The sequence below is a fragment of the Protopterus annectens genome, chromosome 9.part0 (assembly GCF_019279795.1).
Source record: "Protopterus annectens isolate FY-2018-M chromosome 9.part0, PAN1.0, whole genome shotgun sequence".
NCBI classification, from domain to species: Eukaryota; Metazoa; Chordata; order Ceratodontiformes; family Protopteridae; genus Protopterus; species Protopterus annectens.
The window spans coordinates 94227874-94249543 of NC_056743.1; the positions used below are offsets into that span (position 1 = coordinate 94227874).

The window sequence follows — 21670 nt, forward strand, 5'->3', positions numbered from 1 at the left end:
CTTCCCGTCTTTTTCGCTCTGGACCAGTGTCTCGCATACGGTCTTGCTAAAAAGGGCAGGACCATCAAACGGGGCATTTGCGAACGACACCTTAAAGGGTTCCGCGAAATCACAATCTTGGAGCCACTCCTGTCACCGAAGAACGACGCCCGCTCCGCTAGCTCTAGCGGTTCCTTCTGTGGCATGGGATAGCCGCATAGAGGTACTGGAGATAGATTTGAGAGTGGCCATTCGGGTAGAGTACACTTTCTTGTCCTCTGCCGACATGGACTCTGGGGGCGACCCAGCGTATTCTTTGATAAGATCCCACTGGAGCCATATCACGTGTGCCATATAGTTCAGCGACCTCACAGAAAAGGTGGCTGAAGCGCACACCAGCTTCCCCAGACAGTCCATCGTCCGATACTCCTTGTCTGGAGGATGGACCGAGGAACTCTCCTGGGCCAGTTCCCTTTTGGTGGCGGCCGCCACCAACATGGCATCTACCGGGGCTCCCTTGCTCCAAAATTACCTGTCCGAAGGGGGGCCTGAGAATTTTGTCCAGCCTCTTTGGAATGGGCTCCACAGTGTCCGGTTCCTTCCATGCCCTGGTAGTAATCAGGTCTACCAGGGGATCGGCGGGAGGGGACACCCAAGAGGTAGACGGGCCTGCTTCAAACGCCTCCAGAAACACAGACTCGTCAGAGGAAGGTTTTGGGGCAGACTACCCCCCCCTCTGATCCGAAGCATCTCCATGATGTCTCCGAAGGAGACGTCTTCGGGGGGGGTGACCTTGGGGAACCTTCCCCTTCCTCCAAATCTGTCTCCTCTGTCAAGGACTCAGGGGAGTCCAAGTGCCTCCTCTTGCACTTGCGTTTGTGAGGGACCTCCTCGGGGGGGGCTGTCCGAAGAGGCCTCACCAACCACATCCTGTTCCAACAAGGGAACTATCTGGGACGTCTGAGCAGGCTGTCCCTGGGGCCGGGTGATGGAAGGCGGACACGTCAGAGAGTGTGCAGGGTGGAGCCGTCGCTGAAGCCAGGGGCCTGGAGTCCCTCGACAAAACCCTCTCCATGACACTGAGCGCCGAAGGAGAGCTGCTCTCCCTAGGATCCGAGAGCAGACCCTCCCTCGGATCAGACATGCGGATCGGAGCCAGCGCCGACACGGTCGGATCCAAAGGGCCAGTATGCTCCGACCGAGACGGGCCCGAAGCCATACTGACACCTCCAGATCCGAAGCTCAGCTCCAAGAGCTCGGATCCAAAGAAAATGGACCCGACAGACTCGAAGATGCCATCGGCGCTGACAGTCCCCCGGCTCCGACGCTACCCGGCTCAGAAGGCTCCAAACCCCAGTAGTGGGTCGGAGAAGGAGCAATCGGGGTGAAAAAGGGGGTTGAGCCCCCCCAGTGGGGGGAAGGCAGGAGCACTCCCATCTGCAGCTGGGCATGGAGAAACCTACTCATCATCTGGTCCAAGTCTGCATCGGACATACTGCGGGTAGACCTTGATGAGGACACCGAGGCAGGCTGTGAGTGCTGCCACAATAACCTCGAAGGTGACCGGGTCTGCTCCTCCTCCGGCCCTGGTGAAAAGCGGTGAGATCGGAGCCCGGAAGGAGAAGACTCGGAGGCCTTAGGAGGAGAAACCTGTTTGGCTGGCGAGGCCAATGCAGAAGCTTCGGCCCGCCACTTATGGTGCTTTTCCTGACGTTTCTCCTTTCTGGCTTCCCTCTCCTCCTGGCCCAAGGTGGGAGGTTGAGTCCCGGTCAGGGGAAGGAGAATAGCAGGTGGCACTGCCGCAGCCGCGGCAGGTGCCACGGAGGGACCGGAGGACGAAGCCGAGTCCAGGGGCAGAAGTCCCGCCAGAATCAGCTTCGACCTCCGGTCCTTGAGGGCCCTGGGGTAGAACGCTGCACAAATAGTGCAGCCGGTGGAAAGATGTTCAACCCCAAGGCATAAAACGCACAGAGTGTGGCCATTCGCTGGGGACAGCTTATGGCCACACTCGGTACACTGTAAATAGAAAGTTTTGGGTGCCTCCGCCATACCTACAAAAGAAACAACACACTCGCTAGGCCCCAAAACACACACCCTAACGCGTATACGAGGGGGAGGGAATAACACTAAAAAGGTTAACTAAACACTAGATAAAGAAAAACGTTAAAGCTACTGGGGAACTATGCTAACACACACACACACACACACACACACACACACACACACACACACACACACAAAAATTTGTTTAAACTAGGAAAAAAGAAGATTTTTTTCTCACAAATCCAACTACCACCACACCTGGAAGCGCGATCAAGCTGCTGAGAGAAATGCGGCAAACTAGATCTGGGGTCAGGAAGGGATAGCAGGGGGTTATGGGTAAGGGGGAGGAGCTTGGAGCTCGGATATTAGCTGTTGGAAGCTGCGGGCTCGGATCCGATATGGATCCGATAACCCATAGGTTGATGGGCAAATTAAGTTAATTACTTCAGATCACTTCTTTTCTTACATCGCATATTCATAGGTTCATCATTATTTTTAAATAGCAGCTTCAAGTTAAGGCTTCTAGCAAAGATTTTTAAGTCAGACAGTGCACCAAGTCGTTGCTAGTGCTAGTTATAAATTTAAGCCCCTTTTTCAATAATGAAATATAGGGTTCAGTTAGTACAAAGTCTGTCAAATTTAGAATACCTTCATGTATTTTTGCTGTCGTCAGGCTGGCTTCTTTACCTGCTGAACTGGACTGGCCCCCTTCCACTTTTGTCCGTTTTGGGGATTGTTTCTGCAACATACGACCTTTCATCAAGCCTTTATCCAAAATGTTAACCTTTTCAGGCAAGTTCAAATGGAATCGCACTTGCGATCCAGAATGAACTAAACGTAAAGTACTTTGTTCATTTATGGATTTATTGCTCAACGATGGAACACTTATGTGCTTCACGGTCTCTACAACCGCCATCTGGTTTGAACGTACTGTAGAGGCAGGCAGAAGGAGTGGAACTTGCCTCTTCATCAACTGACAAATGAACCAATTGAGTCGCTACTTTCTGGCTTGTGGGTATGGTTATGCTTCCTTCTTGGAAGCTGTCAAGCTAGTCTAGCCGACCTTTCCATTGTAAAATAACTATTTTGCTTTTCATTTCTCAGCCATGAAAAGATACGGCCTTGTTTAAAGTCATTTATATCATGCAAAAGTTTGTTTCTTCCCAGCCTCCTGGCGATCAAGCATTTCAGCCTAACATTTTCTGGTATGTCTCTGCCATACATAAAAAACAAGGTAATTGCACCAATTCGTCTTCAAGCTGCATTGTTTCATTTTTTAGAGTATTTTCAATATTCATGAAATAGTCATTCATTAAAGACATATAATCAAAACTAAGTTTAAGATTAAGCTGTTGGCAACGTTTTAGTAATTCTGGACAAACGTTGGCATAAGAAGGCATTTTAAGGACATGAAGTCCTCAAGGTACTACCTCCAGTTCTAAACAGGCTGAAAAGCTAAGCCTTTGCCATTGAAAGCATTTATATGTACCTGTCTTCCTCTCCAGAAGTTGCAGCTGTTTTTTAAAGTTCATATCGATTTTAGGTTTCTCATTAGTTATTTGCATATTTGATGAAGAAAAATGTAACAGAGGGTTCACCTCCATTACTAGTAGGCTTCTAATGGAGCTTGATGATTCAGTTCTGTTCTCCATTTAAACGGCTATGTGCGCTCTCCAAATCCACTGACGTCAATGCAGCAGCCAGAATTATTAAACTTACTACATGCTCATACAAGATAAAGTGAAGAAAACAATTTTCTGATGCAAAACAAATCACCGTCAGAATAAACTTATCACTTTTCCTTCTAATGTCGGATTTGTGTTCTATGTCATGGAAGTGGTTGAAAGGGTAAAGATGGCCAGAAGTAGGGATGCAAGTCCAATTTTTAGCCAAGGAAAACAGACAGTAGAAAGTTTTAGAAAACGAAAAGATTAGACACATTACTATGTATAATTTAAGAATAAAAGAACTACAGAAAATAATACAAAAAAATTGGGTAATTCTCTTAACTTTGCCTGAACTACATAATATAATAGTTTCTAAACCATTTTTTCCATACAAAAATCTAAAGATTTTTAAGAGAAAACTCTGTTATAAGGATTTTAAAAGTTTAGCTAAAAATAAAATAGGGCAGAAATAGGAGACTTACTTGTATGGCATGTAGCTGTTGTGTAGATATAGAAAAACTGAACAGTGAAGAATTTAGACAGCCCACTTATGGTCGGAAGTTTAATTTTTCCTGTGCATCAACTTGCAATAGTGTTAATGCGGTCTATTTGGCCACCTGTAAAAAGTGCAGATCATGTTATGTAGGGAAAACGACAAGGAGGTTAAAAGACCGCATAATAGAACACAAATCTGACATTAGAAGGGAAAATTACAAGAATGCATTGTGTAAGCACATTTTTAGATAAAGGAATTGACCACACCTTTACCTTTAGAGTAATAGAGAATAAATATAAAGATGAAGTGAGGGGTGGGGACTTAAACAATTGTTTAGAAAATAAAGAATACGGGTGGATATTTAGGCTCTGTGCAGATAGTGAACCAGGTATAAACAATAAAATTAGTATTAATCCTGTCCTTGTTAGGATGCAACACTATAATGTATAATATTTTATAAGATTTTGAAGTGTACTTGCATAATTTGTGTGTTTAGGAGTACTTAAAGGTATTTTGTGAGTGGATGGCTGTTGTCACATTGTGTCTGCTTTGCTCCTTTTAAATGAATGAGATAATGTAGTATGATGGTTAGCATTGAAGACGATTGTCTGACCGAAAGCTCTGCTTGTTGTAATAAAAGCTACTATTTTTTTCTGACTGATTTGTTTTACATCAGAAAATTGCTTTTCTTCACTTTATGTTGCATCAGTGTGTAGTAAAGTTTAGGCTTAGTCCTGTCCAAATAAAATCCAAGTTGTCTGTGCACGTCCAAGGAGGGCAGTATTCGTTCCCCTTTGTTCTGTGGATTAGAAAAGGTTGGCAAATTAATGGACTGATTAAGGGCCACACTGGATACCACCTTGTGCATAAAGGAAGGATTGGTCCTGAGGGACACCCTGTCCGCATGAAACATGATGAAAGCCTCCACTGTTACGAGGACCTGTAATTCAGACACCCTTCTCACTGAAGTGATGGCTAGAAGGAAGGCTGTTTTCCAAGAAAGGAATTTCAACTCTGCATTTGCAACTGGCTCAAAGGGAGGTACAGTGAGCTTTTCCAATACAAAGTTAATGTCCCAGGCTGGAGTTGGGGCTCTCCTGGGTGGTCTTAAGTTTTTGGCCCCTCTGAGGAATTGCTTCAGCAGTGGATGAGAGAAGAGGGGTGGCTCTGTATTATAATGTGCTGAAATGGCCGAGGCATGAATTTTAATGGAAGAAAAGTAAAGGCCCTTGTGAAACATATCAGTTATGTATTGAAGAATGTGCGGTAAATTAGGCACTGTTGTGCCCTTTCCCCGGATTTAACTCCAGGAACAGAATCTTTTCCATTTTTCAGCACAGGATTTTCTAATACAAGGCCTCCTTGCCTCCAGAATGACATCCATCACTTGCTTATTGAGGGACGCTAACGGAGAGTTCAGGTAATTAGCCAGGCTGTAAGGTTCAGGGTTTGAAGCTGGGGTGCAGAATCTGGCCTTCCTGCTGGGACAGCAAGGAAGGGGTATGAGGCAGGTGCCATGGTTCCAGCAGTGACACAATGCGCATGAAGAGGTACCAGTGTTGACGTGGCCAGTCTGGTGCAATCAGTACTGTCTTTAGTTTGTCCTGTTTGAACTTTAGTAGAACGTGGGAGAGGAGAGGCAGAGGGGCAAAGGCATAAACCAGGTGAAGGACAGGGCATCCACTTTCCATGTGTGTCTGTGGGGAGTCCTTGTGCAGAATTTGTCCAATTGGTAGTTCTGAGGGGAGGCAAGCAGGTCCATCTCTGGGCTCCCCCATTTGTTTCTCAAAATGTTTAATATCTTTGGTTCCAGTTTCCACTCGTGTGGACCCATGAGATTTCTGCTCAAGTCATCTGCCAGTGTATTTAGCTTGCCTGGCAGAAATTGAGCTTGTAGATGCACTTGGTAGCTCAAGGCTGTACTCCACAGAGCCATGGCTCGTCTGCAGACAGGGTATAAGTGAGTGACCCCCTGCTTGTTTATGTACCACATAACAGTGGTATTGTCCATCTTTACCAATAATTGTCCTGGAAGAATGTGGTCCTTGAAGGCTCAGAGCATTCTGTACTGCTAATATTTTTTTTTTTTTTTATTGATATGCAGGTGCATTTGACTCTGGTTCCATTTGCCCTGAATGCACTGCCCTGCCAAGTGAGCCCCCCATGCATAGTCTGATGCGTCTGTTGTTAGGGTTTGGGTGGCAGGGGATAGGGTGAATGGCAATCCCTTGTTGTGGTGGAAGGCCTCTGCCCACCAAAGGAACTCTGTCTTTAGACAAGGGATGATAGGAATCATTGACTCTAGGTCCTGAGAATGTTGACACCATAGGCTTTTTAGATACCATTGTAGTTTCCTCATATGCAGTCTTGCATATGGAATTAGTAGAATGCAAGAGACCATGAACCCCAGGGTTTACAGTATTTTCCTTGCAGATAGCTGGGTCTTTGGCCAGTAGTGTGAAGTAGGCCGTCAAACTTGTTTCGCTGACGTGAGGTAAACCATCTGCGAAGTTGTATTCAAGCTTGCTCCCAGGAATACAATTTGTTGGCAGGGTACTAGATGTGACCCCAGAGAGGTTAGTAATTTCTTTACAGATGCCAGATGATTTAATAGCATGCCCTGGCTGTTTGCCTCAATTAGACAACCGTCCAGGTATGGGTATATTTGAATATTTCTTTGCCTGCAGTATGCAAAGACTGGAGCTAGGCACTTTGTGAATACCCTGGGTACAATAGATAAGCCAAAGGGCAGTGCAGAAAACTGATGGTGGTGCATGTAGCCTGCTCTGAAGCGTAGGTATTTTCTGCAAGATCCCCTTATTGGGATGTGCAGGTAGGCTTCCTTTAAATCCAGTATTGCCAACCAGGCATTTTTGCCTAGCATGGGAAGCAGCTGATGAGTTAGCATTTTGAATTTTGGGATTATCAAAAAGGTGTTTAGGATGGACAGGTCCAGGTTAGGGTGTCAGGAATGTTCTTTTCTGAGTACCAGGAAAAGTCTTGAGTAAAAACCTTGCCCTCATTCCTCTCCTGGGACAGGCTGAATAGCCCTAATACTTAGAGAACCTGCTTTTAAGCCTCTGCCCACTGATTTGGGGGTAGGTCCGGCCAACCGTTTGGGGTTGGTAAGGAGTGGACGTGGAATCTCTATCCTTGGGAAACTATATTTAAAACCAATTTGTCTTGGGTAATGAGTTCCCATTTTTTTGCATGCAGTGCAATCTTTCCCCCTAAAGGAACAGTCAGTTGAGTAAGGCTTGGAAGTTTTAAAGTTAAGTCATTGTGACAGTTTGCCATTGGGGGGGGGGGGGTCTTACTACTTCCAGCTTTGGAACTGGGAGCCCCCTGTGAGTACCTGGAGACTGAAGCCTGGGTGGTCTGCTGATCCTGGGTTTGGACTGAAGGCCTGGAAGAGGCAGGAAAGGACCAATTCTTAGAAGGCCGGTACCTACTAAATCTGGGAGGCTGTACCTGCAGGAAATCTTTAACAGTTTTCAAGGATTTTGCTTTTTCCTCCATCTTTTTAAGTACTTCTTCTGCTTAGTTGCCTAACAGGCAGTCTTGGTTTAAGGGAGCATCCAGTAATTCAGCTTTAACATGATCTAACAAAGTTTGCTCCCTAAGCAAAGCATGCCTTCTAAGCACAGACCCAGTGACAGCAGCCCTGTAAGAGGCCTCTGATGAATCAAAGCCACATTGCAAAGTGTTTTCCAACTTGTTCACCAGAATGCATTAAATCCCGTAGTTCTTTAATTTTCAGCACAGTCAGGAATCAACTTCATTTTCTGTTTAAGCAATACAATAATATACTGCTGATACTTAAACATATGAAACTAGCAGTTTAAGGCCCTAATGGCCAAAGTAGCAGCAGAAGTGTACACCTTCTTACCCCATCGGTCCAGGGCCCTGGAATCTCTATCCGAGGGGGTAGGGTTTTTGGCAGTAGTAGCCTTAATGCCTTTGGGTCCCTGTGAAATGGTCTCAGGATCCGCAGTAGGATTCTTAAAGAGGAACTTGTGAGAGTCAGGTACTCTAATACCAGTCAGGTTTTCTGGGAGCTGGAGGTAAAATGTCAGGGGCCAGGCTAGATTCCAAGAAGGCATATCTACAAAGTCCAGTACAGGAGGGATAGCTAAAGGCCTGTGTTGAGGTAGAAGTAACAATTCCCCAAGCCTCTTTTTGGCGTAAAGAGCAATTCTGGCTTTCCCAGTGGAAAGGCTCCCTAAGAGTATGCAAAGTTTCACAAAAGAGAAACCCTCTGGACGGGGAATCAGAGGGAATGGAGTCCTCTGCATCAGAATCCTCATAGGTAGATAAGGGCAACTCCTGGTCATCAGAGGAAACAGAAATTTCAGAATCCTGATCAGAAGAATCAGAAGGAAAATCAGTTCTAGGTCTCTTAGAGGGAGAAGGGTGACTTCCCCTGATTAGAGTAATAAGGTCTTCTGCCATTCTTATGTTTTTAGGCATAGGGGCCTGACCATGCGGCCCAGGAGTCGGTTTTCGAGGCGTGAATCAAGTTTTAGGCCTTGAAGAAGAAGATGGCGTCTGTTTAACACGCAAGTCAGTAGGCCTGAATACACCCTCAGAAGCCGGTGCCTGCACAGCGGCTCCGGACCCATCCAAGGTAGAGACATCCGCAGGTTCCACAGTGGAAAAAGCATCTCGCGGCATACCGGACTCTGAATGGGTCTCAGGAGAGACCTGTGAATCTAAAGTAGCAAGAATAAGGGGCTGCAAAAGCACCTGAGAGAGTACCGGCGACTAGTTTAGCAGAAGTGTCGTCTGCAGCTTTGGACCTACGCGGTCCGTCTCTGTCTTTATCTTTGCGTTTTTTTTGGAATTTCAGTAGTCGGGTGGCTTACCGAAGCCATTTCTGGATAATTGAACAGAGTACCAAAATATTTAGATGCGAAAATGAAGAGACTACGAATAGTTCGAGGTTTGAATAAGGCACAAAACCGACAGCGAGGGATGTCGTGGTCTGGGCCTAAGAAAGGAATGCAGTACGAATGAAAATCTTTGAGGTATTTGCTTTCCATAAGAAATACAACTGTTAACTTTTACTGACATCGGTTTAGAGCAAGAAAAAGGATCCCCAACAGGGTACTTAGCTTTGTTGAAGACTTCGGATCTGAAACTCGAAAATGAAAATTTCAGTAATCTGCCGACCGGCAATTGCGAACTGCTTCTGCTTCGGGCACCGCACGGCAAGAAAGACTGATGTAATGGCGTCAGCTGCATGCTTTATACCCCTGACTTCATGGAAGATGAGACAGCAACCGACGCAGGACCCAAGACTTTGACAATCAGGCCGACTGAGAGCTACCTGCAAGCAGATAACCCAAATGTAATGACTGCAACAGTGAAACACAAAGAACATCAGACCATGCATGATCAAAGCACCTAAGGCTGGAGATGGCTCACAGAACCTCACAGTCACCCCAGCCGTGACACCCCTTGCAATCTGATGGATCTGGAGTTGAAAGAGTAAGCAAACTATCACAGGATGAGCCGACCAAGCTCCCAAATCTAACAAGGGTCACTTACAGGAATCATTTGGAATAGTGGACACTGGATCCAACTGCCAGACTGGAGGAGGAAGTATTAAGGGAGCTGTTGGGATCTGATCCAGGGACCCCAAATGAGTAAGCATTAGGGGACCTCCATATGAATCTGTCTCTCCAGAAATTTCATCACCCTTTTGATGCTAGCTTCTGAAAGGCTCCTCTATGACTAGAAGGACAGGAGCAAAGGTGCCACTTTAGGTGGTTTGGAACACAGGTACATTGCTCCATCTTGTAATACTGGAGTGTGCAGCCAAGGACTGGCTGGCTTCAGCAGGAAACTGCAAGGTGGTGATACAGGTCAGGTCCAAAGCTGATCCTGTCCCATGGTAGGATCCAAATGCCTAAGGGGCTTTGGAACCAGGACAGAGGGATTAGACAGATCAAGGAACTTATGAGATTTTTCCTTCTGCTTTTCCTTTTCTCTCTCTTTACTTCTTTCCCTTTCTTTAAAAGACTTTGACTTTTCTGGTTTCCTTGTAGAAGGAGAGGCAGGAACAGAAGCTGAAGTCGTCCCATCTCTCAAATGGGAATGGAGAAGACCTCTGAGCACTAAGCCGTTTCTCCTGCCAACAGCAGCCCTGGTCTCAATGAAACTCACAGCTCGCACTCAAATATCCAGGTGACAGACCCCTAAAATGTAAAAAGTGTGTGGTCTTGGGGGGGGGGGGGGGCATCTTGCACTTACTACATTCTCTCTACAACAAAACGCACAAACACTGCAAGACCAAAAACAAGTCATGAGTAAATTTAAATTACTTAATAGAGAAAAATCTAAATATCAAATGCAGCTGCAACTGCAGAAAGGGAAAGATTTTTTTTTCTCTTTAACAGAGTCGGAGATGAAGGGCAGAAAAACTCCTGAGCACTAATAAAGACTAAGCTAGGCTAACTTTCAAAAACTACCTACAGAAACAATTTACAGCCAAGCTAAAATACTTTGGCTGTTAGATATTCCAGTGTGTCTTACTGTTATTTAATATTACACACATCATCATACTGATAGTTATCTGTTGTAACAGAAGAAATTAAAACAAATACTGGAAGACAAAAGAGAATTACTGTACAATGACCAAGTCCTCAAAGTGTTTCTCTTTTATTAGATAGAGAAAATGTACTCTAGCAGAAGAATTAGCTGAGCTAGTGTGATAAAGCTTAATTGTCATACAGCAGTAGTATAACACATACTTGTAAAATGCACGATTACTGGTAAACAGTTTTACACAATACAAAGCGAATCACTCCATCAACAAACAAAAAATTTAAAAATACCATATACTAAACACACACTGTGCTGAACATTGTCTGTTAAATGGAATACTTTTCTGTTTATATATATAATTTATGAAGGTAACTGCGAACACCAATGTGAAAACAGCTGTAGAACTAATTCCTTTCACAATGGCATTAAGGTATGTAACATTGCTGACTGTGGAAAAACTCAGCCTTCAGCCTTACCATAAACTTAGATGTATAGCTAAACCTGTTCTAATAAATATGCTAGCCTCCATACAATCATTCTAACTACAAGGGTCAATACCAAGCATTGCTATCTCGCATGTTAATTTATAACCACCAAATCATCTACAGATAAAAAAGTCGGTAACCAAATTTTAAAAAGTTTACAAAAGCAGTATCTGTTATAAATTATTAATTTTGCATTTAAAGCTACAAAACCAAATGGCTAGTAAAATTCAGCAGCTACAAATCAGCCTAATTCAGGCCTTGATGATACAGTGTGCCCAGTCAACTTCTGGCTTATCAAAATTCAATAACTAAGCAAAAAATATATTTTATATATTCCACTCCAAGTTGAACTAGCGGGACCTGTAAGAAAAATATAAAGATGCACCAAGTAAAGGCTAAATTTATAATGGAAATGACACAATGTAACATTTTATTAGGTTATTAAAATATACCAAATTAAATGGATTACTGGAAATCCCTCCAAAGTAAGTGATCATCAGCAAAGACTAAACATTATGAACACTTAAGCAACATTTCACCATTTCCATAATAATCATGACTAATACGAACAATGAATCTTAGCATAACTTTACCTGTCTGGGCTGAAGGTCAACAGGAATGTTGATCGTGGACTATCTGGGAGCTCCACTTTCTGTAATCAGAGACAACAAATTTAAACTTAGTGCTCTGATATTAAGGATTATACTAAAACAAAAGTGCCCTGTCATTTAGTTTCTTTTGTGTGTAATTTTAATGCCTATTCCCTTATAAGTGCTGTTAAAAGTTACTTCTAACCTCCCTTGGAAATCTCCATATTGAATACATTCTTGCCTTCAATGCTGTGTGTCTTCTACCCATTCAGTGGTAAACCACACTCCTCAAAATCCTTCTCAAAACAAAGCCACTTGCATATGAAGCTCTTGAAAGCACTTTGTTTTATCGAACTGCACCTCCACTGTATATTCTTATCCCAAGACCACAAATAATTTGTTTCATTTTGTCACCCAACTACACCAAAAGCATCAAGCTACTGCTGTAAATAAAACGATACAGAAAAAGTGTTTTGGTACCGATTTTTAAGAATAAGGGTGATGTGCAGAGCTGCAGTAACTACAGAGTGATTAAACTGATCACGCAGCATGAAGTTATGGGAAAGAGTAGTGGAAGCTAGGTTAAGAAGGGACGCGGTGATTAGTGATCAGCAGTATGGTTTCATGCCGGGAAACAGCACTACAGATGCAATGTTTGCTCTGAGATTGTTGATGGAGAAGTACAGAGAAGGTCAGAAGGAGTTGCATTGCGTTTTTGTAGACTTAGAAGGAGTTGCATTGTGTTTTTGTAGACTTAGTGAAAGCATATGACAGGGTGCCTAGAGAGGAGTTGTGGTACTGTATAAGGAAGTCGGGAGTGTCAGAGAAGTATGTAAGAGTGGTACAGGTTATGTACAAGGGTAATGTGACAGCGGTGAGACTGCGGTGGGAATGGCGATGCGTTTAAGGTGGAGGTGGGATTACATCAAGGATCAGCTCTGAGCCCTTTCTTATTTGCAATGGTGATGGATAGGTTCACAGACTAGATCAGACAGGAGTCCCCGTGGACTATGATTGTTGCAGATGACATTGTGATCTGTAGTGAGAGTAGGGAACAGTTAGAGGAGACCCTGCAGAGGTGGAAATATGCTCTAGAGAGAAGAGGAATGAAGGTCAGCAGGACTAAGACAGAATATGTGTGTGTGTGCATGAGAGGGAGGATAGAGGAATGGTGAGGATGCAAGGAGTAGAGGTGGCGAAGGTGGATGAGTTTAAATACTTGTGATCAATAGTTCAGAGTAATGGTGAGTGTGGAAGAGAGGTAAAAAAGTGAGTACAGGCAGGATGGAGTGGGTGGAGAAGAGTGTCAGGAGTGATTTGTGACAGACGAGTACTAGTAAGAGTGAAAGGGAAGGTCTACAAGAGGGTACTAAGACCAGCTATGTTACATGGGTTGGAGACAGTGGCACAGACAAAAAGGCAGGAGTTAGAGCAAGATGTAGCAGAGTTAAAGATGTTAAGACTTCCACTGGGTGTGACAAGGATGGACAGGATTAGAAATAAGTATATTAGAGGGTCAAGCCCAGGTTGGAAGGTTTGGAGACAAAGCTAGAGAGACAAGATTACGTTGGTTTGGACATTTGCTGAAGAGGGATGCTGAGTATACTGGAAAAAAGATACTAAGGATGAAGCTACCAGGTAACAGGAAAAGAGGAAGGCCTAAGATAAGGTTTATGGATGTGGTGAGAGAGGACATGCAGGTGATTGGTGTGAGAGCAAGATGCAGACGACAGGAAGAAATGGAAACAGATGATCCGCTGTAGCGACCCCTAACAGGAACAACAGAAAAAAGATGATGATGATGAATAGGAATTTATGTACCTACCATAACGTTCCATGTTAGTTGTCTTCTTCTCGCCTTCTTTCTTGCTGGTTGGGTTCGGAGCCGACCTTCGGCAATGACTCTGCCATTTTCTAAAGCTCGAGAGCTACTTACTGGCTCGAGGCCTCCCTATATCTCACAATGCCTGGCGCTAGACCCCCAGATCTCGTTTGGAAGACCTAACACCAACATAATACAAGAGGACAACCGTCCCAATAGCAAAACTTCAGCTACAGGGCTGAAGAAAAAGGTAGAGGACATAATCGGTGAAGACTCAGCCAGTGACAAGACCCGTAGGAGGACTCTTCTCGGTCCATCTAGGCTAGGGTGATGGAGGGTGGGACGCAAGAAAGAAGACGAGAAGACGACAACCAACATGGAACGTTATGGTAGGTACATAACTTATTAAAGTTGTCTCTCTCGCCTTCATTCTTGCTGGTTGGGACAGCGTCCCCTAGCACCTTAGTCCTGGGTGGCTCATCGGAACAGACTCTTGAGCACAGTGGAACCAAAATCAGCTCTGCTCCTAGGGGCCAGATCCATTTTATTTTGTGAAATGAAGGTATGAGGGGTGGCCCATGTGGCCGCCGCACAAATGGCTTCCATAGGTAGTCTTGATTGAAAAAAAAAAACGTAAAGTACTCCACCAAACTCCACTAAACAAAGCAAAAAACGAAAGCGAGGACCAATGCAGGCTGAAAATGTTCTCCGAGTTTATTGACACACAGATCCACGAAAAATTAAAACACAAAATATTAGTTTCATTCCCTGTTCTCATAATGTTTGTACCTAGCCCTTCTTTGTGAAATAACAATTCCAGATTCATTTTCCTAAGAAAAAGTTTCATATCTATTAATGTCTGAGTTGAATTACCTTGGGTAAGTGGAATAAACTTGAACCCCTTCTCTAGTAATTTAAAATGCTGTACGTCTAACACAATGTTACTAAAATTGTAAATGGTGAACCCTCCTAGGGTGTTTTTATTTTCTAAGACTTCTATATCAGGTGAATTTTCTTTTGGGTGGGGGGGTCTCTAATAAAATGGTCTCCCCCTTCCCCTTCTCCCCCCTCGTTTCTGAAAATTTCCATATCCTCTGTTTTCCCATCTCTCTCTCACGTGCCTGACGAGGGGTGGAAATTCTACATCATATTCATTTCTATCTCTTTCTTCACCCTCTTCGTTTTCAGTATGTTTTTCTATCACTTTTTTATTGTTATTATAATAATTATTATTATAATACTGATTTCTATAAACTGGGGGTTTTGGGTAACTAACCTGATTTTCATATTCATAGATGTCCCTCCTTAGTTTATCCAATTTCCTATCCACCAATACTTTACATTTGTAGTCAACATCATCCTTTAATTTAAAATATTTTGTCTTTCCAATTCTATTTCAAAGATCAAATCATCCTTAATAAATACATCAAGGGTATCTATCTGTGCTTGTAGGTTTTCTAAGTTCCTATTCTCTTCAATAATCAGTTTAACAATGTCCAAGCCACATCTATTAAATACTTCTATCAGTTCTTTGTGAAAAATAGATCCAACTTGCACATTATTAGGGTACTTCCAGGTCCTAAGCCCTTTGGGAACAATATCACGTTTTAGGCATTCATCCAAATATGCATTTTCAATAACAATAGTTTTGTATTTATGCATTAATTTATACAAATTGTCCATCTTTTTGTTAAAAGAGTCCATGTTAGTACTATTTGGTAATCTGTTACCAGTAAGGTTGAAACAATATTGTGCTTGCAACCAGTCTTTCATTTCAATAGGTTTTTTATGATAAACAGTACCCGAGAAAGAGCGCCTTGTACATGCTTGTTTCTTGTCAGAACACAACATACCACCTTCCTGTAATTCTCCACATAGTATTCCGGGTGTAGCTGCGGGGTTGAAGCCACTACCATTCGGTTCATCTCCTTCTCGAATGATTCTTCCACCACCATCCAATTCCCTTTTAAGTTTGCTTCTCTGTCCGCTAGCGACTTGATCGCCATTTCCGGAATCCATACCGCTCGCTCCTTTCTCTTCCTTGTTCATCATGGATTTACAAAGGGGCGTTAGTAGGTCTATGAGCTCACTCAACTGACCAATGAGCTTCCTAGACTGTCCCGAGTCTATTGTCTCAACAATTCTCCCCTGCGTCTCCGCTTCCATATCGCAACCACCGACCAAAAAAAAACTTAAAGTACTCCACCAAACTCCACTAAACAAAGCAAAAAACGAAAGTGAGGACCAATGCAGGCTGAAAATGTTCTCAGAGTTCTCCAAGCACAATATTGTTTCAACCTTACTGGTAACAGATTACCAAATAGTACTAACATGGACTCTTAACAAAAAGATGGACAATTTGTATAAATTAATGCATAAATACAAAACTATTGTTATTGAAAATGCATATTTGGATGAATGCCTAAAACGTGATATTGTTCCCAAAGGGCTTAGGACCTGGAAGTACCCTAATAATGTGCAAGTTGGATCTATTTTTCACAAAGAACTGATAGGAGTATTTAATAGATGTGGCTTGGACATTGTTAAACTGATTATTGAAGAGAATAGGAACTTAGAAAACCTACAAGCACAGATAGATACCCTTGATGTATTTATTAAGGATGATTTGATGTTTGAAATAGAATTGGAAAGACAAAAATATTTTAAATTAAAGGATGATGTTGACTACAAATGTAAAGTATTGGTGGATAGGAAATTGGATAAACTAAGGAGGGACATCTATGAATATGAAAATCAGGTTAGTTACCCAAAACCCCCAGTTTATAGAAATCAGTATTATAATAATAATTATTATAATAACAATAAAAAGTGATAGAAAACATACTGAAAAACAAGAGGGTGAAGAAAGAGATAGAAATGAATATGATGTAGAATTTCCACCCCCGTCAGGCACGGAGAGAGAGATGGGAAAACAACAGAGGATATGGAAATTTTCAGAAACGAGGGGAGAAGGGAAGGGAGACCATTTTATTAGAGACCCCCACCCAAAAGAAAATTCACCTGATATAGAAGTCTTAGAAAATAAAACACCCTAGGAGGGTTCACCATTTACAATTTTAGTAACATTGTGTTAGACAGCATTTTAAATTACTAGAGAAGGGTTCAAGTTTATTCCACTTACCCAAGGTAATTCAACTCAGACATTAATAGATATGAAACTTTTTCTTAGGAAAATGAATCTGGAATTGTTATTTCACAAAGAAGGGATAGGTACAAACATTATGAGAACAGGGAATGAAACTAATATTTTGTGTTTTAATTTTTCGTGGATCTGTGTGTCAATAAACTCGGAGAACATTTTCAGCCTGCATTGGTCCTCGCTTTCGTTTTTTGCTTTGTTTAGTGGAGTTTGGTGGAGTACTTTACGTTTTTTTTTTGGTCAGTGGTTGCGATATGGAAGCGGAGACGCAGGGGAGAATTGTTGAGACAATAGACTCGGGACAGTCTAGGAAGCTCATTGGTCAGTTGAGTGAGCTCATAGACCTACTAATGCCCCTTTGTAAATCCATGATGAACAAGGAAGAGAAAGGAGCGAGCGGTATGGATTCCGGAAATGGCGATCAAGTCGCTAGCGGACAGAGAAGCAAACGTAAAAGGGAATTGGATGGTGGTGGGAGAATCATTCGAGAAGGAGATGAACCGAATGGTAGTGGCTTCAACCCCGCAGCTACACCCGGAATACTATGTGGAGAATTACAGGAAGGTGGTGTGTTGTGTTCTAACAAGAAACAAGCATGTACAAGGCGCTCTTTCTCAGGTACTGTTTATCATAAAAAACCTATTGAAATGAAAGACTGGTTGCAAGCACAATATTGTTTCAACCTTACTGGTAACAGATTACCAAATAGTACTAACATGGACTCTTAACAAAAAGATGGACAATTTGTATAAATTAATGCATAAATACAAAACTATTGTTATTGAAAATGCATATTTGGATGAATGCCTAAAACGTGATATTGTTCCCAAAGGGCTTAGGACCTGGAAGTACCCTAATAATGTGCAAGTTGGATCTATTTTTCACAAAGAACTGATAGGAGTATTTAATAGATGTGGCTTGGACATTGTTAAACTGATTATTGAAGAGAATAATAGGAACTTAGAAAACCTACAAGCACAGATAGATACCCTTGATGTATTTATTAAGGATGATTTGATGTTTGAAATAGAATTGGAAAAACAAAAATATTTTAAATTAAAGGATGATGTTGACTACAAATGTAAAGTATTGGTGGATAGGAAAATGGATAAACTAAGGAGGGACATCTATGAATATGAAAATCAGGTTAGTTACCCAAAACCCCCAGTTTATAGAAATCAGTATTATAATAATAATTATTATAATAACAATAAAAAAGTGATAGAAAAACATACTGAAAACGAAGAGGGTGAAGAAAGAGATAGAAATGAATATGATGTAGAATTTCCACCCCTCGTCAGGCACGTGAGAGAGAGATGGGAAAACAACAGAGGATATGGAAATTTTCAGAAACGAGGGGGGAGAAGGGGAAGGGGGAGACCATTTTATTAGAGACCCCCCACCCAAAAGAAAATTCACCTGATATAGAAGTCTTAGAAAATAAAAACACCCTAGGAGGGTTCACCATTTACAATTTTAGTAACATTGTGTTAGACGTACAGCATTTTAAATTACTAGAGAAGGGGTTCAAGTTTATTCCACTTACCCAAGGTAATTCAACTCAGACATTAATAGATATGAAACTTTTTCTTAGGAAAATGAATCTGGAATTGTTATTTCACAAAGAAGGGATAGGTGCAAACATTATGAGAACAGGGAATGAAAATAGAAGTTATGTTCTTACCATAACGTTCCATGTTAGTTGTCTTCTTCTCGCCTTCTTTCTTGCTGGATGGGTTCGAGCTGACCTCGGCCCGACTGCCACTCTAAAAGCTCGAGAGTTGGTTCCACCGCTCGAGGCTCCCCTTATATCCCACAATGCTAGGGTATTACCTCAGATCTCGCTTGTAAGCTAGGCCCAGCCAATAAAACTCCAGAACTACTGGAAAAGGAAAACCCACCTCTATAAAAGGAAGGGAAGAAGGTGACCTGAAAACCTGATGAAGGAATATATGCACAGTATAGCATATACGTATATACAATAGAGGTGGTAGAAAGAGAGGTCACAATCAAACTCCTCTAGGTCTGTCCAGGCTAGGGGAAGGAGGGTGGGGAGAAGAAGGCAGAAGACAACTAACATGGAACGTTATGGTAAGAACATAACTTCTATATGTTAAGTTGTCCATCTCGCCTTCATTCTTGCTGGATAGGACCGCGTCCCTAGCACCTTGTCCCGGGTGGCCTATCGGAACAGACTCTTGAGAACAGTGGAACCAAAGTTAGCTCTATGTCTAGAAGCTAAATCCAACTTATAATGAGAAATGAAAGTGTGAGGAGTAGCCCAAGTAGCCACTGCACAAATGGTGTCAATAGGCAGCCTTGGAAGGCTATAGAAGTAGCCAAAGCTCTGGAGGAGTGGGCCTTAGGTTTGTTAGGCAGCTTTTGGTGTCTAATTTCATAAACAAAGGAAATCAGAGATGTTAGCCATCTGGAGAGTGATACCTTCGAAACTGAAAGTCCCTTTCTGCCTTCTGCATAAGAGACAAACAACTGGTCAGTTTTTCTGATCTGTTTGGTCCTGTCCAAATAATACCTTAATTGACGATGTACATCTAGCCAATGCAATTTTTGTTCAGACCTGTTAGAAAAGTTAGGAAAAAACACAGGGAGGTCAATGTTTTGATTTAGATTTGCCGCAGAGGCTACTTTAGGTAAAAAGGATGGATTGGTCCGTGGGATACCCTATCCTTATGAAACAATAGATACGGTGGTCGACTGCTGAGTGCATGAAGCTCTGAGACCCTTCTAGCTGAAGTAATGGCTACCAGACATAGAGTCTTCCAGGATAGCAATTTCATTGAACGGGAAGCTGCAGGTTCAAAAGGGGGAAGAATTAAAGATGTGAGAACTAAATTAAGGTCCCAAGAGGGAGGAGGATTTCTTATAGGAGGTCTAAGAAGAAAAACTCCCTTCAAGAAAGCTTTGCAAAGCTTGTGAGACATGATGGCAGAGTCTGAGATGCCCACATGAAAGTTAGATATAGCTGCCAATTGAACTTTAAGAATAGAAGGAGATGAACCTGCATGGAAAAGTTCAGCTAGAAAATCAAGGACTATTTGGATGGGAGCAGTGAAAGGATCTATGTCCCTTCCTTGAGCCCAATAGGCGAAACGTTTCCACTTACTAAGATAAATCTTCCGAGTGGAAGATTTATGGGAAGCTATCAAAATATCTCAAACAGAGTGAGATATTTGAGGAAGCCTGGCTAAGGTTGGAACTGGAGGAACCAAGCAGTGAGGTTCAGAGAGGGGAGGGAGCGATGTAACTGACCCGACTGATGGATCAAAAGATCTGGAACTAGGTCCAGATGCCAGGGTTGCTCCAACAGAAATTGATGTAGAAAAGGGAACCAAACCTGCCGAGGCCAGTAAGGAGCAATGAGGATCAATGAGGCCTTCTGAGCGATAGCTTTCTGTATCACTTGAGAGGTTAGTGGGAAGGAGGGAATGCATACAGAAGTCCCCGGGCCAAACTTGGACTAGAGCGCCTCTGCTGGGCTGGCCTGGTAAGGGGAAGAGGGTGAAATAATCTTTGCACTTGCTGTTTTGGGAGTAGCAAAAAGGTCGCAGCAAGGCTGACCCCACTTGAGAAAAATTTTCTCCAAAATAGAATCTTTCAGAGACCACTCGTGAGGCATGAGGATAGCTCTGCTCAACTTGTCCGTGATAAGATTGGACTTCCCGGGGATGTGCGTTGCTATCAGAAACCGCCGAGAAGAAGTCGCCCATTGCCACAGTCCGAGTGCTTCTCGACATAGGGGGTAGGACCTGGTTCCGCCTTGTTTGTTGATATACCACACTACAGACATGTTGTCCGTCTGAATTGCTATCGTTCCCAAGGGAAGAGAGTCTTGAAAGGCTTGCAACGCTAGAAGCACTGCTCTCATCTCTAGAACATTTATATGCAAGTGGCGTTCAACTGGTTGCCAAATGCCCTGGACTGTTCTGCCCTGATAATGCCCCCCCCCACCCGATCAGGGAGGCGTCCGTTGTCAAAGTAGCAACCGGAGGGGGAAGGACAAAGGGTCTTCCTAGGAAGAGCTGGGGGGAAGAAATCCACCAAAGAAGATGATTCTTGCATGCTTGCGTAATCACAATGGTGTGGGACATCGGAAGTTGTTGGTATGACCATTGTGTGAAGAGCATCCATTGAAGGATTCTCATGTGAAATCTGGCTAATAGAAGTAGAGGGATAGCAGCCGCCATAATCCCCAGTACTTTTAGAACTAATCTGACTTTGACTCTGTTGCTGTGGAAGAGAAGGGGGACCAGTTTGTGTATGTCTGCTATTCTTTGGTCTGTGAGTCTCGCAGACATGTTGACTGTGTCTAGATTTGCACCTATGAAGGTAATAGCACGACAAGGCGACAAAACAGACTTTTCACAATTTATTGAGATACCTAACTTCTGAAAAATGCGAAAGGTGCAGTCTCTGGCAAGTAGAAGAAGATGCTTGGTAGGAGCTGTGAGGAGCCAGTCGTCTAAGTAAGGAAACACCTGGAATCCTTGACGTCTCAGGTGAGAAGCTACCACTGCCATGCATTTGGTAAACACCCGGGGGGCAGTGGTGAGTCCAAAGGGCAGGGCTCTGAATTGAAAGTGACTGGTTCCCAGCCTGAAGCGGAGGAATCTCCTGGAGCGTCTGTTCATTTTTATATGATAGTACGCATCCTGGAGGTCTATAGAGCACATCCAGTTTTCCTTTCCCAAAAGGGGTAGGATGGATTGTAGCGTGACCATCCGAAATCTTGTTTTCTTGACAGACTTGTTCAAGATACTGAGATCCAAAATGGGTCTCCAGTCCCCTGTTTTCTTTGGAACCAAAAATAACGGAGTAGATTCCGGACCCTTGCTGGTCTGCTGGCACTGGCTGAATGGCT

The 21670-nt window shown here is 43.1% G+C and overlaps 1 protein-coding gene across 1 annotated transcript in view; it reads right to left on the reverse strand.

The window, feature by feature from the left end:
• Window positions 1–21670, reverse strand: part of AMBRA1 (autophagy and beclin 1 regulator 1) — a gene marked incomplete in the record, with an annotated part of 1868076 nt that overhangs the window by 1693585 nt on the left and 152821 nt on the right. Inside the window, 1 exon segment of the mRNA XM_044082605.1 lies at window positions 11813–11871. Coding sequence (XP_043938540.1) covers window positions 11813–11871 — 59 coding nt within the window.